The sequence below is a fragment of the Ceratotherium simum genome, chromosome 21, assembly GCF_057802395.1.
Source record: "Ceratotherium simum simum isolate JZ-2026a chromosome 21, ASM5780239v1, whole genome shotgun sequence".
Taxonomy (NCBI): domain Eukaryota; kingdom Metazoa; phylum Chordata; class Mammalia; order Perissodactyla; family Rhinocerotidae; genus Ceratotherium; species Ceratotherium simum.
The window spans coordinates 8846004-8859652 of record NC_141920.1 but is presented as its reverse complement, the minus strand read 5'-3'; the positions used below and the strand labels follow the sequence as shown (position 1 = coordinate 8859652).

The following is a 13649-nucleotide window of genomic DNA, read 5'->3' as shown; positions in this document are numbered from 1 at the left end:
TGGACCATAGTCACCTCTTCAAGACACAATTTCCAACTTTTCGCTTTGATTTAATAATAACAATAAAAGGTACAGTGCCAGGCACTGTTCTAGGCGACTGAATATTCTAACAGTCCTATGAGGAAGGAACTAATTGTCACGTTCATTTTACAGTTAGGGAAATTTTGGTCCCAGGTGGTTAAAAAACTTCCCCATGATCACATTAATAAGGGGACAGAGTTGATATCAAAATCCAGGGAGTCCGATACCCAAACCCAAACTCTTAATAGCTACTCTATACCACACGGCCTCCAACGAACCAAGGTCTCCCCACTCCCTGTGCTAGTCTACCCATCAAGGGATGGAACCATCTACACTACACATTCGCAACAAGAGCAAGATTATCTCCAATGGGAGGAGAGTTGGGAGGTGACATTGCCCTCGTTCTTGGGGGGGGATGTTATGAAAAATAATTAGATATTAACATCATCTATGGCCCTCCAAAGGGCCACAGCACATAAACAGATATACAATATATCTGTTGTATTAAAATGTCATGATGGAAAGGGCAATTAGGGAGAAAATATCTAAAAAAGCTTCATGATGGGGAGGCGATAATGAGAAAAAGGTTGAGAAACACATCTACACTCAGCAGTTTCTACACTCAACAATTCTCTTCTCTTTGCCCTAGGAAAATACCCAGAGACTCTTGAAAAACATTACAAGGACGTAACTCTATTATATGTATAGTAATATAACTCTAATATATTTGCATAATTGTTTGTTGACTATGCATCTCCCTGGCCAGACTATGGGATCCTTGAGGGTAGGAGCTATTATGTCTTGGTCATCATTATAGCCCTAGCTCCCATCAGTGTGGCACTAGCTCCAATTAGTCTGGTACTAAATAGGCATTAACTAACTAACTAAATAATTGTATCAAAGGGACCGGAGAGGCAGACCCACACAGGATCCTGCCATGTCATATTTCCATCTACCCATCCTTACTGGGCCATGGAGTCATAGGCCACCATTAGTCTCTTCTCTCCCTGCCCACCCATCTCCTCATTTCCCAAAGAAGTGCCCCAAATGGTGTTCTGCCAGCATCAATTGAATTTATACTCTTGTCTGCATTATGCAGGAGACTACAAAAATTCTATCCGTGTCTTTTGGAGTCAATCTCATGGATAGGGTTGCCAGATTTAGCAAACAACGATGAGAATACAGGATGCCCTGTTCAATTGGAAGTTCAGATCAACAAAGAATAATTCTTTAGCCTAAGTAGGACCTAAATATTACCTGGGACATACTTATATTTATACTAAAAATTATTTGCTGTTTATCTGAAATTTGAATTTAACTGGGTGCCTGTATTTTGTCGGGCAACTGTACCTATGAAATGTATTCTAATGTATTAGATTTGGAGATCACATATCAAATGACATTCCTTACCTTCTTCCATGTAAGTTTTCATCTGGTTTTCACAGTTGGGTGTGGGTGAAGGGAAGTGTTAGTAAGATGTAAACATTACACCAAGAACCAAAAAACAGTGAATGTGTGGCAGAGCTTATGAATCACACGAGCCAGCTGCTAACATTGTAGCTGCCTTACAGAGAGGGTAGGCATCAGGAAAATCTGAGTGGGGAGAGGGGCATTTCTGGGCATGGCAAAAACATTCTAAAACAATGCCTTGTCTTGTGTGCATGTTGTCATGTCCAATGTCTGAAGGACGTGTGAAAAAGCTTGATGCTGAGGCATTGCATGTAATTAAGCCAAGAAAAAAAGATTCAAATTCAGCAAAGGAAAGCCGACACCCTTATTATTTATAACAGTAAATTTATTTCATTTATTAATTCCAAGCTTCTCTACTTTTTTAAACTAAGAAAATTCATTTTATAGGAAGAAAAATTGAGATATAGAGAAATGAACCTAGGAATTAACCAGAATTGGTAACCATTGTATTTTTTTTTAAAGAAAAACTAGAAGATGCTGTTTTATACTTGAATTGGCTTGAATTTCTCCTTTTCTGTCCTGGGTGACAATGAAATCAAGGAGGATGAGTATCACACCTTCTATACTCACACAACGAGGTTCACTGACACAATCTGGCTGGTCACTGTTAATGGCCCTATTTTCCTATCTTTTTGGATGACAGAAAAATCAAATGGGGAAAAGAAATAAATTATCCCAGGCATGGAGGTAAACGCCAACGAGATCTACCAAACTGCTGCATAAATGAGAATTAAGACTGTTTGGGAATTGTCCACTTACTTTACTTTTACGTAAAAAATAGACTGAATGTAACTCAAGGCAAGACCCTAAAGTCCTGTGTCTGTATTACAGAATCCCAGAAAGGGACACTTCCTCTCCATCTTCCCAGTATTTCCAGAATCCTATTCTACCCCAAAATGCAACTCACTGGCAGGACGTGAGCCCAATGATTTGGGGAAGCCCTAGGAATATTGAACTTGGGTGGTCCACTTATGGGAGAGAAGAGATTCTGGAAACATCAAACTTTGCAGTGCATGAAATGAAGTCATAATGAAATGCAGATCTGGTTGCGGGGTGGTCATACACTTAAACTTTCAAGGCCCCCTGTTCACAGAAGCTCCATTTGGGACTTCAGCTAGATTGCTTTGTAGGAGATCTAGGACATGTTTCTCTAGCACTTACCAAATTGTCTCCAACATACAGTAGTACCACTTTTTAACTTCCCCTCCCCCATTGCAATATCTATCACTCCAACCTCTTCTCTCTTTACCAAAAAACGAGCCTGTATGGAAATTGAAGGCTGGCTTCATAACATAGTTTGCTTATGCAAATATAGATTCTGCCATGAGAACTTTCTTTGGAGCTTTTATTTGCATACACAATTCTGGGACTATAACATCCAGTTGGGGAAGTTTTTTAATAAGTTCGTTCAACTTAGTGGAGAATGGTTGATATTTTAAACAAATTTCCAAGCATGCTGGCCCAATTCAGGGATCCTTTTAATTGATGGTTTCAGACAAACACTGCATCTTTTTAGACGCTGGAAGAGTGAAATCTGCAAAACTGACATCTGTATGTCCTCACTGTCCCTACGGAGATAGAATTTGCTCTGCCTTCATTCATTGTTTGGTTCTGCCTGGGCTTTTATTTGGGTTCAGTATGAGTTTAGTTAATCCTGGGGATGGATGCAACAGACCACAGAAAGATAAAATTGTTATCTGGAGGTTAGAAAAGTATTTCCCAAAATATAGAAAGTGTACCATTGGTGGTAGCAGAGGTAAATTTAGGTTGTGCAGAGATTGGATATTAAATAACATTAAAATAGTGAAGGTGCTTTTCCTTTTTCAATTCTCATTTAATCTTTCTAAGAACATTCAGGAGAAAATCTCAGGGTGGTGCTGGTGCGTCTTGAACATTTCCCTACTGCTGGTTAATTGCCTTTTAATAAAGCTAGAAAGGGCAGCAGATTCAGAGCGTAACAAAAACGAGCTAGCTAGAATGGAATACCTTTTTTTATTAGCCATAGTAATAGTTACCTTCCTCTTATGAAAAATTATCCCGGTTTTCCATGTATGATGTAATTATAAAGTTTCTTTTAAAGATATCTTTAAGTAGGAAACGAGTCAATTTCAATATAAAAATATCATGTAAATAATCATATATCTGACAAAAATGATGAAAGTTGGCATGCATACTTTCAACATTTGGGAAACACTGGGTTAGAAGAATAATTTCAGAACCCTGGTCCACACGAGGAAGAAACTAGTCTAAGATGTTTACAACTATGGAGAATTTCTTTTTTTTTTTTTTTTGCTGCAGAAGATTGTCTCTGGGCCAACATCTGTGCCCATCTTCCTCTACTTTACATGTGGGATGACTGCCACTGCATATCTTGATGAGTGGTGTGTAGGTCCACACCCGGGATCTGAACCTGTGAACCCCGGGCTGCCGAAGCAGAGCATGGGAACTTAACCACTATGCCACCAGGCCAGCCCCACTATGGAGACTTTTTAAAAATCACTGAAATTTGATTCATATAATCTTTAATTTCCTTTTAATGATCCCAGCCACTCAAGGCTCTGTCTTCACTGAAGTGGAGCTGGGTGGATATGGAATGGCACTGGTATGATATGGTGAAGACCAGGGTTCTTTTTTTCCCTCCTAGTTTAACAAGATACAGACCTTATGCCTAAAGAATTTTCTGAAGGTGAGTCCTAGCCTGGGGCTATGCAGATGCTTTTTCTTGGTGCCTTTAGCCTGGGCCTCGGCTGTCTTCGGCCCAGCTTGTCTGTCACAGACATTTTCCGTTTTGGATGCCTTTTGGGCAACAGCAGTCACAGCTTAGAACTTTGTTTTTAAACAAAATCCATTTTTTCTGTTGTTTTTAGGTGCATTAAAACACTTTGACAATTAACTGCTGGTGTATAACCCCCATCCCCCAACCACAAGACATCATATGAATGTTTATCTTTTTTAAACTCCCCAAGATGATTTGCTAAAGAGCATGTTCACAGTTCATTTCAGGTACACATTGATTTTCAACAGGGCGACCTATTTAAATGACCAGATTAACACAACTCCATTTGCTAAAGACAATGACAGGATATTTAAACTCTGTCTATATGACAAAGTATCCAGACGAAAAATTTTAAAAATCAAAAAGATAATACAGTCCCTACTTGATAATTTTAAATACATAAATGCTATTGTCACATAGGAAAGAAAAAAATACCTGACAAACGATTTATTTTTGGATCCTGAGTCAAGGCAAATACTGCCGCTGAGTGGCTCTCATTCTCAAGCCAATCTCCTTTTATTCATATTAGAAACCTTAGGGAAGGAGCACCAACCACAAAAATTTCAACTGACTTCTAGATAGGCAGATCTCCCAGGAAAAAGAAGTTTCTAGTATGAGCCAGTCTACTGAGACAAAGTGGGGGGAGATTGGAACTGAAATAGCCCAGCTACAACCATTCAGAATTGTTGACTCGAGTTACAAATAGCAGGGGATTTTGTGTGGGGCGTGTAGCATGCTAAAAATCGCCCAGGGCCAAATGTGAAGACAGACAAATCCTATAGACATTTCAAAAGTGTGAATCTAAGAACTTCAGTAGAAAAGATGTTTAAAAGGCAAGGTGTGAGAACCAGGTTTGTAGAAAGAGGTCTGTTTGTGGGTGTCATGGACAGCCTACATTCACAAAACCCTCCTTTGAGAGCCAGCTCCACTAGCAGTGACCCCACTGGTCTCTGGGCAGGGCAATGAGATTTTACCAGCTGGAGATAGTCAGTTGGGACCACATTCTAGGTGGGGGAAGAGGCTTGGTGCATGAGCAGCTAAAGAGAATGAGTGCATCAGGTCACTTGGGAAGCCACACAACACACCAACGTACCCCACTGTTGATAACCTTTTGTGCTGACTACGTGACTTGAAACAATGCCAGACACAGAACCCAAAGAGAAACATTTGGATCCAACAATTCATTGAACTTGACCCTAGCTGCCTTGTAGCAAATGAATAATTTTATAGGAAAACACTTGTAGATGCCTTAGATGTATATTTTTTTCAATGGAAGAAGAAAATTCCAGAGGAACCAATCAATACAATACGAATGTAATCATGGCGTTCAATCTGTCTTGCAGTGATTATGAAAATAGAAATCACCTACATTTGAATAGAGCTCCATGGTTTCCCAGGCATTGACACACCTTCATTCAATCCTGGGGTTGGGGAGATAGAATTTGTATCGTCCCAATTTTACAGTTGTGAAGATTTGGGTTCAGACAGGTAAGGATCACACAGCTATCAAGCAGCAGGACCGGAGCTCACACACAGGTCTTCTGAGACAAATTCTAGGATCCTTGTCACAACTTAGCCCCTTCAAATATGGGAAGCAGATGTATCGGGCTGGCCCAGCCATTCATTTGGTCCCAGTGTCTTTTCAAAGCACTTTCACTTCTTAAAAGAAGGACGCAAGACACTTATCTGTCACCAAGTTAAACTTCCTTGCGATTCCTGTGAAATTTAAACCATGTGTTCCTCTAGAGAGAATCAATTCTGTCAAGTGTAAAGGGAAAACATCTCTAGAAAGTAGTCGTTCCACACAAAATTTATTTTGAGGGGAGTTGGCTGAATTTCTAGGCTGACAGTGAAAAAATTTAGGCTTTCTAGGACACCCTCACTCTTACACACGTTCCTTCATCTGGCAAATGTCCCCTGGGGATGCTTTCACGTCACCAAACAATTGCCTTTGCCATGGAGATTTATTTTTTTCAAATTACGTGAAAAACAAAGAACACATTTTCTAAAAGCCAAAAATATAGCAGCTCACTTCTACTTTAAATTGAGTCTCACTTCTTCCTCATTTCCAGTGGCTACTTTTTACTATATTCCCTGGGTCTCTCTACACACAACTAAAAAGACTAAGATGACATAAAATTATTAGCATTCTGTTCTTATTCTATATAAGAAATTGCTTATGGCAACATTATTTAGCCAGAATTGGCATAGATTTCAAGCCTCCCACTAAAATTTTCATCGAAATAGCATTAACGTAAATGAAACATTTTAAAGACCATCTAATGGCACTATTAAATTGCTAAATATGTATATGTGTGTATGTGTATAAACACATACACATACAAAATTCAAGAAACAAAGAAGCCGACACAAATCCAAATCCAATTCTATACACGAACCCAAATGTAAAAACACTTCAAACTACCTACCGTGTCTTCCAGATCCTTCTTTGTTTCAGCTTTGTTAGGTGAAACCTTAAAAGTTTGAGGAAACAAAATGTTAAAAATCATAGCTCTTTAGCGTGATTTTATTTCATAGATACATAGTTTTTTAGGGTGGTCCAGTTCACTATACAGATTAAGAATGTCATCAGAAGTCTTTTTAGTACAGTAGAAACCCATGGACTTCTGGGTAATACCTCAGTATAAAAAAGTTAACAAAAATTAAAATTTTGTAATAAAATGCATCAGATCTTATGCAGTCACCAAGAGTTTGACCACATTCAGAATTGTCACCTGGAAGGCCACAGACTTTCCATCAGTTCTGCCACTAATCCAAACAAATGCACAACCCTTTGGTGTTTGTGGTACATTCTATTGACTTTTTGGTTTTATCTTTTGAAGTTAGTCTTGGTCTTTGGAAATAGCCCAGACACACTTGGAGCTGTCTGCTTAATTATGCATTCATTCAGTCAGCCCTTAGTTGAGTGTCCAGCATGTGTCAGGCCGTGGGCTCTGCCCTCAGGAATCAGAGATGAGCATGCAATTCAAGACATGGGTTTCTGCCTCCATCCAATTAAAACGGTAGATTTAGATGCAACAAGATAGAAAGTGATTTCTCCAGTTTTATTTGCCATTTGAGTGACAAAACTGCTTTGATCAGTCAACAACTTGAGGAGGTATTTTCCAATTATTTTTATGGTTGATGACCATCCAATTGCAATAGAGTTCCGTTACAACAGCTCATTCCACAGTTTGGGCACCTACTGTTCGTATCATGGTTCCCAACTCTGAAGGCTCCCTCATTGAAAGCCTGGGGTAACACAACGCCTTGATAAAACGCATCTTGTCCCCATTCTCCAATGTTCAAGCTGCATCATGATGGTACCCCATTCAGTACAATAACATTCACATAGGCGTTATTCGTAGAACTAACAAAACTTTTGAGCAATAGAGTTGAGGAGAAAAGAAAGGACACTACTTACCAGTGTTTTAAAGAAGCTCATGATGGAATTATTATTCTCTGTTATATTTGTTGTCTGGGGGTCCTCCTTTGCAGTCTCCAGTTCTTCTGGGTCCCCCGGGACCGAGTAACTCACTGTTGTGATTTCCTGTCCTTCCTTTCCCTTGCCGTCAACTACGTCCTAGGAGCAAAACAGTTTTCACAGTTGCAACTTGTTGAATGTGGACTCAAAGTAATATTTTTGCTTCGCACCCCTTTCTCCCTTGCCCTCTAATTCCAGCCATACTTCTTCTGCCCACGGGTGTGTAGAACAATCAGGAGCTTATGCGAGTTCCTCTTCCCTCCCCTCCCCCTCTCTCTAACATATTCAGCGTTTGCCGTTAGCTGGAGAGACATTGTTTGGAGCCAGAGGGTAACAAACACAGCAGTGCAAGTTACATTCCAAACAAAAACCCTTTTCTCCCAATTCTGCGAAGACGTTGTGGATGATGCCAATACTTTCCGTCTTTGTGGTCTCCTAGTCTAATGATTTGTACGTGATCCCCAGAGACGTATCTATTAGATTTCCCACAATCTCCACAATGGTGAATCATATCAACTAAAAAAAAGTACTTATATTTAAAAATAATAATTCCATTGTCAGGACCCCGGAGTTTATGGGTGCAGAGAACGTGACATAGGGACTGATTTTCTCCTCTAACTCACCCTGGAGGGTAGGATGCATTCTGAACTTGTCCTCCATTCCCCTTCTCCCACTCCCATGACCCTGAGCTGAGCCAGGGTCATCTCTCCACCTCATGACTACAATAGCCCCCTGCCCTCCCTGCTTGGGCTCTTGGCCACTTCAACCCATTATTTATTCAGCAAAGCCCATCCCCCCACTCCTTACCACCTTTCCATGGCTTCCTACGGCCCTTGGAATCAGGTCCAAACTCCGATACGGGTTCTTCAATGTCTTACACGGTCTGGCCCATGTCTACATTTCCAACCTCTGTGGAACACTCTCTCCTTCACTCCATCCTCTCTGGCCACCTTTCTCTGAGTTTCTCAAACATACCACAAGCTATTTCCAAGCTCAAGGCTTTCTGTCGGGAACACTCTTCCCCTCTGTCTGCCTGTGGGTAATTTCCATTCATTCTTCAAGTCTTAAGTGTCATCTCTCCTCCCCTCGCTATCATCTCTATCATTGTACTTTGCCCTTTTCCATCTTAGCTATTCCAACCTTTTTCCTTACTTGCTCAACATCTGCTCCTTTCCTCATACCCCCGCTAGACTGTGGGCTCGACAAAGACAGGAGTACATCTACTTTGCTCACTGCTATTTCTCTATTATCTAGAACAGGGATGCCCACAGCAGGCATTCAATAAATATGTATCATTTGACTACTTAATAGATGAATGGATGTAAATAAATTTTATATAAATGGGATGGTGCTATCTGTATCGACTCGCTTTTTTCACATAACAAAGGAGCACAGACATCTTCCTGTTGCAGTACAGCTAGATCTGCATCCCTCTTTATATCTCACGTGGTATTCCACTATCCAGTTGTAACATTTTTTGTTGTCTGATATACTTATTGATGGGCATTTATGGTGTTTATGATTTTATACCTAGCATGTTATAAGCGATATTAAAATGGACATCCTACACATATTTTTAATCAATCAAGTGCATTTATATTTCCTTTGGGTAAATTCTCAGAAGTGAAATTTCTGGGTAAAGAGGTATGCAAATTTTATAACTTTATAAATATTCTTGAAAAAAAAAAAAACGGAAGATTTCACTAGGAAGGTCCTCTAGGTATGTCTTTGGATCTGAAAAGCTGTTTGGTTCATTGGTAGAGGTGGCGGATGATACATAAAACACATCCAGAGCAGGCAGCTCTGTACATGGCGGCTGTGGATTTATGGCGGGGGAGCTTGGTCCGGAGGTGGGTAGAGTGAGGGAGAGCTGACCCTCCAACTCTTACCTCCTGCTCTGAGCATCCTCTTCCCTCTTCAGTGAGTCTGCCACTCCTCTGTAGTCCTTTCCTTCATCCCAAGGCCTTGGGGTTCTGCCTTCATCTCCATATCATCTCCCCTCCCCTCTACTTAGAGGACATGGGAGGGAAACCCTTTGTTTCCTCATAGGGAGTTCTAACAAGTAGATTTGTGAGAAACACTTGTTGAAGGGATGAGTGGATAATGTGTAAATTCTTCTCCATGAACCTTTGTATACATCATGCTCTCTTCTCTGCCTTCTATCTTCTCTCTTCAGAAGCCAGGTCACTTCAAACCCATCCATTCTTCAGGCTTGGGCGTGAGTCTACGTTCTGCCACTGAAGTCTGTCTAGGTCACACCATCCGTGGTAACGTATTCCCTTTGCTGAGTGTCTATACCCCTGTTCTCCATGCTCACTTGACACAGAGGTTATATGCATAGACCAGTCTAATGCCAAAGCCCAGGCTGGAAGAGTCTGCATTACAAATGGGGCTTCTGTGGAACAGCTATGAAAATACGTAAACACATTTGGGTAATATTTTAAAAGGCAATAATCATACATGTATTCCACAAGAGTTTCATTAAGCCCGAGGACTCTTTGTAAATGGAGAGGTGCTTCTTGTGAAATGCCTCATAAAGAGCTGGAACTTCATAAAACCAAAAGCAGATAAAGCTGGGGCCTTAACAAGCTTGTTAGGTTTTCTAGTTAATTCCAGGCACAAAGTGTTTTGCTTTGGAAGAGATGCACTTTTAAAAAACAGGTTCTTGGGCCGGCCCCGTGGCTTAGCGGTTAAGTGCACGCACTCCGCTGCTGGCGGCCTGGGCTCGGATCCCGGGCGCGCACGGACGCACCGCTTCTCCGGCCATGCTGAGGCCGCGTCCCACATTCAGCAACCAGAAGGATGTGCAGCTATGACATACAACAATCTACTGGGGCTTTGGAGGGAAAAAATAAATAAATAAAATCTAAAAAACAGGTTCTAATATGAACTATTTCTAATGTGAGTTGAACTTTTTATAATTCCAAGGTATAATTCAGATGCAGGTTGTTAGGTTGGTTGACAAGAAGGATGGTGGGAAATTCTGTCTATAACAGGTGAGTGCTGGCATACCTGCAGGCAAGGTGATTTTGTTTTTTTATTTTAGGTGGTACACACACACACACACTCACGTGTACACACGAGGTTATTCTTTTAATGTACATTAGAAACATATTTCTAGTATCAAACCTTTGGCACTATGGATATTTTTGCTTAGGGGAAGCTGTGTAAAAATAAAATTTAAAATAAAAATAATTGAACAAGTGTTTTAAAGATGAGCCATTTTGAAAGTGGGACAAGATATAAATCTAATTGAGAAATACCCCACTTGGTCTGATTAAGGTGTTGCCTAAGAAAAAGTTATTTATTTGCATCTATTCATCGACTCATCTTCCTTCAATAATGACGTGGGGGAATTCTGACTTTGCACCACTGTGCAGAGGCCACAGAGTATTAGCACGGGCCCTGGAGCCAGCCGGCCCTGACTGCACTCCCTGCTCCCCCATTCCTACTAGTGCAACCCCGTGCGTGTTCCCTACCGTCTGTGCCTTGGTGTGCTCATTTGGAAAAGGAGGGTAACAAATAGCATCTGCCTTTCAGAGGTTTTGGGGGAGTAAAGGGGATAACCCATATACAGAATTTAGAACCGTGTGTAGCACACAGTGAGCATTCGATAAATGTTAGCTATTATTGTTATTTAAACTACTGAGCACTACAGTGAGCCCCGCGAGATTTAACAAGATGAATCAGATGTGTTCCTCTCTTCTAGGTGCTTACAGTCTCGTGCTGGATAAAGGCCGGTGGAGAGAGACAAGAGCTCTGATAAAAAGGTAAGTGCATTCCACCAGCCCTCTGACTCTCAGCTCTGCTGGATTAGAATCACCTGGGAGGTTTTTTAAAGCAAAGCTCATGCCCAGACCCCACTGGGAGGAGAGAGACATCACGTGGATGCCCACGGTGGAAAAAATATGGACAGTCAAGAGAGGACAACAGCTCCAGGAAGGTAAGTAGACCAGAGCTCTTTTCCCTCAATCCCTCCTCCCTGAGCTCACACACCTGAGGGCAGGAGAAGACGTAAAAGAGCAAATCCTGCTCCTTCCAGAATGCAAGTACCTCAGGCCATGGCCACGTCAGAGCTTGGTTCCAGAAGGAACTGGGAGGAGTGTTAAAATGCATATGAAATTGAAGCTTTAAAATTGGGCGGAGCTGGACTATTGAACCACTGCAAGGTTTGGGATCTGCCTATGACATCATGAAGGGTTAGGAAACAAGCTATTTATCAAAGATCTGCCAGGTGCCTCACACCGATCTAGGCACTGGGAAAATAGCAGTGAATGAGACAGACACAGTTCTTGTTCTCAAGGAGGTGAAATTCTAGCAGAGCAGAAAAACAACCCCCACCCCCCCCAAATACAGATAAACCAATAAATGTAACATGTGACTGAGGCGGTGAACACAGCAAGAGAGAAAATGACAATGAGGAAACAGAGGGCCACCAGGGTGCTGCTACTTTAGACAGTGAGTGAAGTCCTCTAAGAAGTTGTGTGGGGGTGGGGAAGCCCCCCTGAACAGCACCCCCAGAACTCCAGGCTGGGTCAGCTGCTCTGAGCGACTCTGGTCTCACAGCCCCTGGGCTCCCAGTGCTCAGTACAGTGAAGGGAAGGGTCTGCGTCTGGGTCACCCCCTCCTCCCAGACTAGGTGTTTCCTAAGGAGAGCAAGAGGCAATGATTCTTCTCTGTGATCCCAGGGCTAACCACACGGGGAAAGTTTACTAAACTTCCTGGAAATAAAATGGGATACAGTGAAGTCAACTGAAAGGGAAATGAATTGGGAGAATGTCAGGCAGACCCCATGGGTCTAGGTTGCCTTCAGGGAAAACCTGCCATGATGGATATCCTCCGAGCAAGGGAGGGAACTATGAGTGCTTCTTCACCCAGGAGAAAGAACTCTGACTGGAGGAGACACAGTCGACAGAACTCCAGGAGTAGAGGAGCCCTCCAATGTTCTCCTCTGCCCCGTGGCGTCCTCTGCAGCCATCTGAAGACGCTGTCCTCTCTTCCCTGATTTCCTGGGTGCAGCACTGTCTCAAGACGTGGATGGCAGTTAAGGGATGACAAGACCTGCTGGCTCAGTGCAGGGACGTGTTCGTTTGCCTGGGGCTCTTCCTGAGTGAGAGTTTTACAGCCTTTCAAATTGAAATTCTCAGCCTGAACTTGAGCCCTTTTCTTGAAATACATTTTTCTTAGACTTAGACTGGCTTTAAAAAAGAACATAGGACTTCTTTTTCCAGGAAGATGGAGAATGCGTACTTTTCCTTATCCTTCCACTAAGCACAATGGAAAATACCCGACATTATATAGAACACAAACACAAAAGGACTGTGAAAGGTGGAGAGGAGAAGGCAGATCAGCGAGGGACCTGAGGAACAACAAGGTGGTGAATTCCCTGGGTTTTCTTTCGGCCTCATATATCCTACACTTGGATTTGAAGAAGCCAGCAACCTGGAAACACCAATGGGAACTGACAGAAACAAAGTCTCTCAAAAAGCCTGCTCTTTCTAACGAAAGGGCCAGGAAGGGGGCAGACTAGCAAGATAGAACACTTTTAGACATTAACTGCTCTGTACCAGCCAAACACCACAGAAATGCAAGTCAAACCCACAAGGAGATATCACCTCACACCTGTTAGAACGGCTATTGTCAAAAAGGCAAGAGATAACAAGTGCTGGTGAGGATGTGGAGAAAAGGGAGGGAATGTAAATTGGTGCAGCCATTATGGAAAACAGTAAGAAGGCTCCTCAAAAAATTAAACATAGAACTACCATATGATCAAGCAATCCCATTCCTGGGTATATATCCAAAGGAAACGAAATAAGAATTTCAAAGAGGTATCTATACTCCCATGTTCATTGCAGGATTATTCCCTATAGGCAAGATAGCTAAGAGTCTATCTACAGA

The 13649-nt window shown here is 41.8% G+C and overlaps 1 protein-coding gene across 1 annotated transcript in view; it reads right to left on the bottom strand.

Moving 5' to 3' along the window:
* The window catches only part of BCAS1 (brain enriched myelin associated protein 1), a 109699-nt gene that overhangs the window by 43236 nt on the left and 52814 nt on the right, over positions 1-13649 (bottom strand). Inside the window, exons 5-6 of the mRNA XM_014787328.2 lie at positions 7692-7850; positions 6697-6741 (exon numbers count right to left, since the gene is read on the bottom strand). Of these exons, the coding sequence (XP_014642814.2) occupies positions 6697-6741; positions 7692-7850 (204 nt within the window). The remainder of the gene's footprint in view (positions 1-6696; positions 6742-7691; positions 7851-13649) is intronic.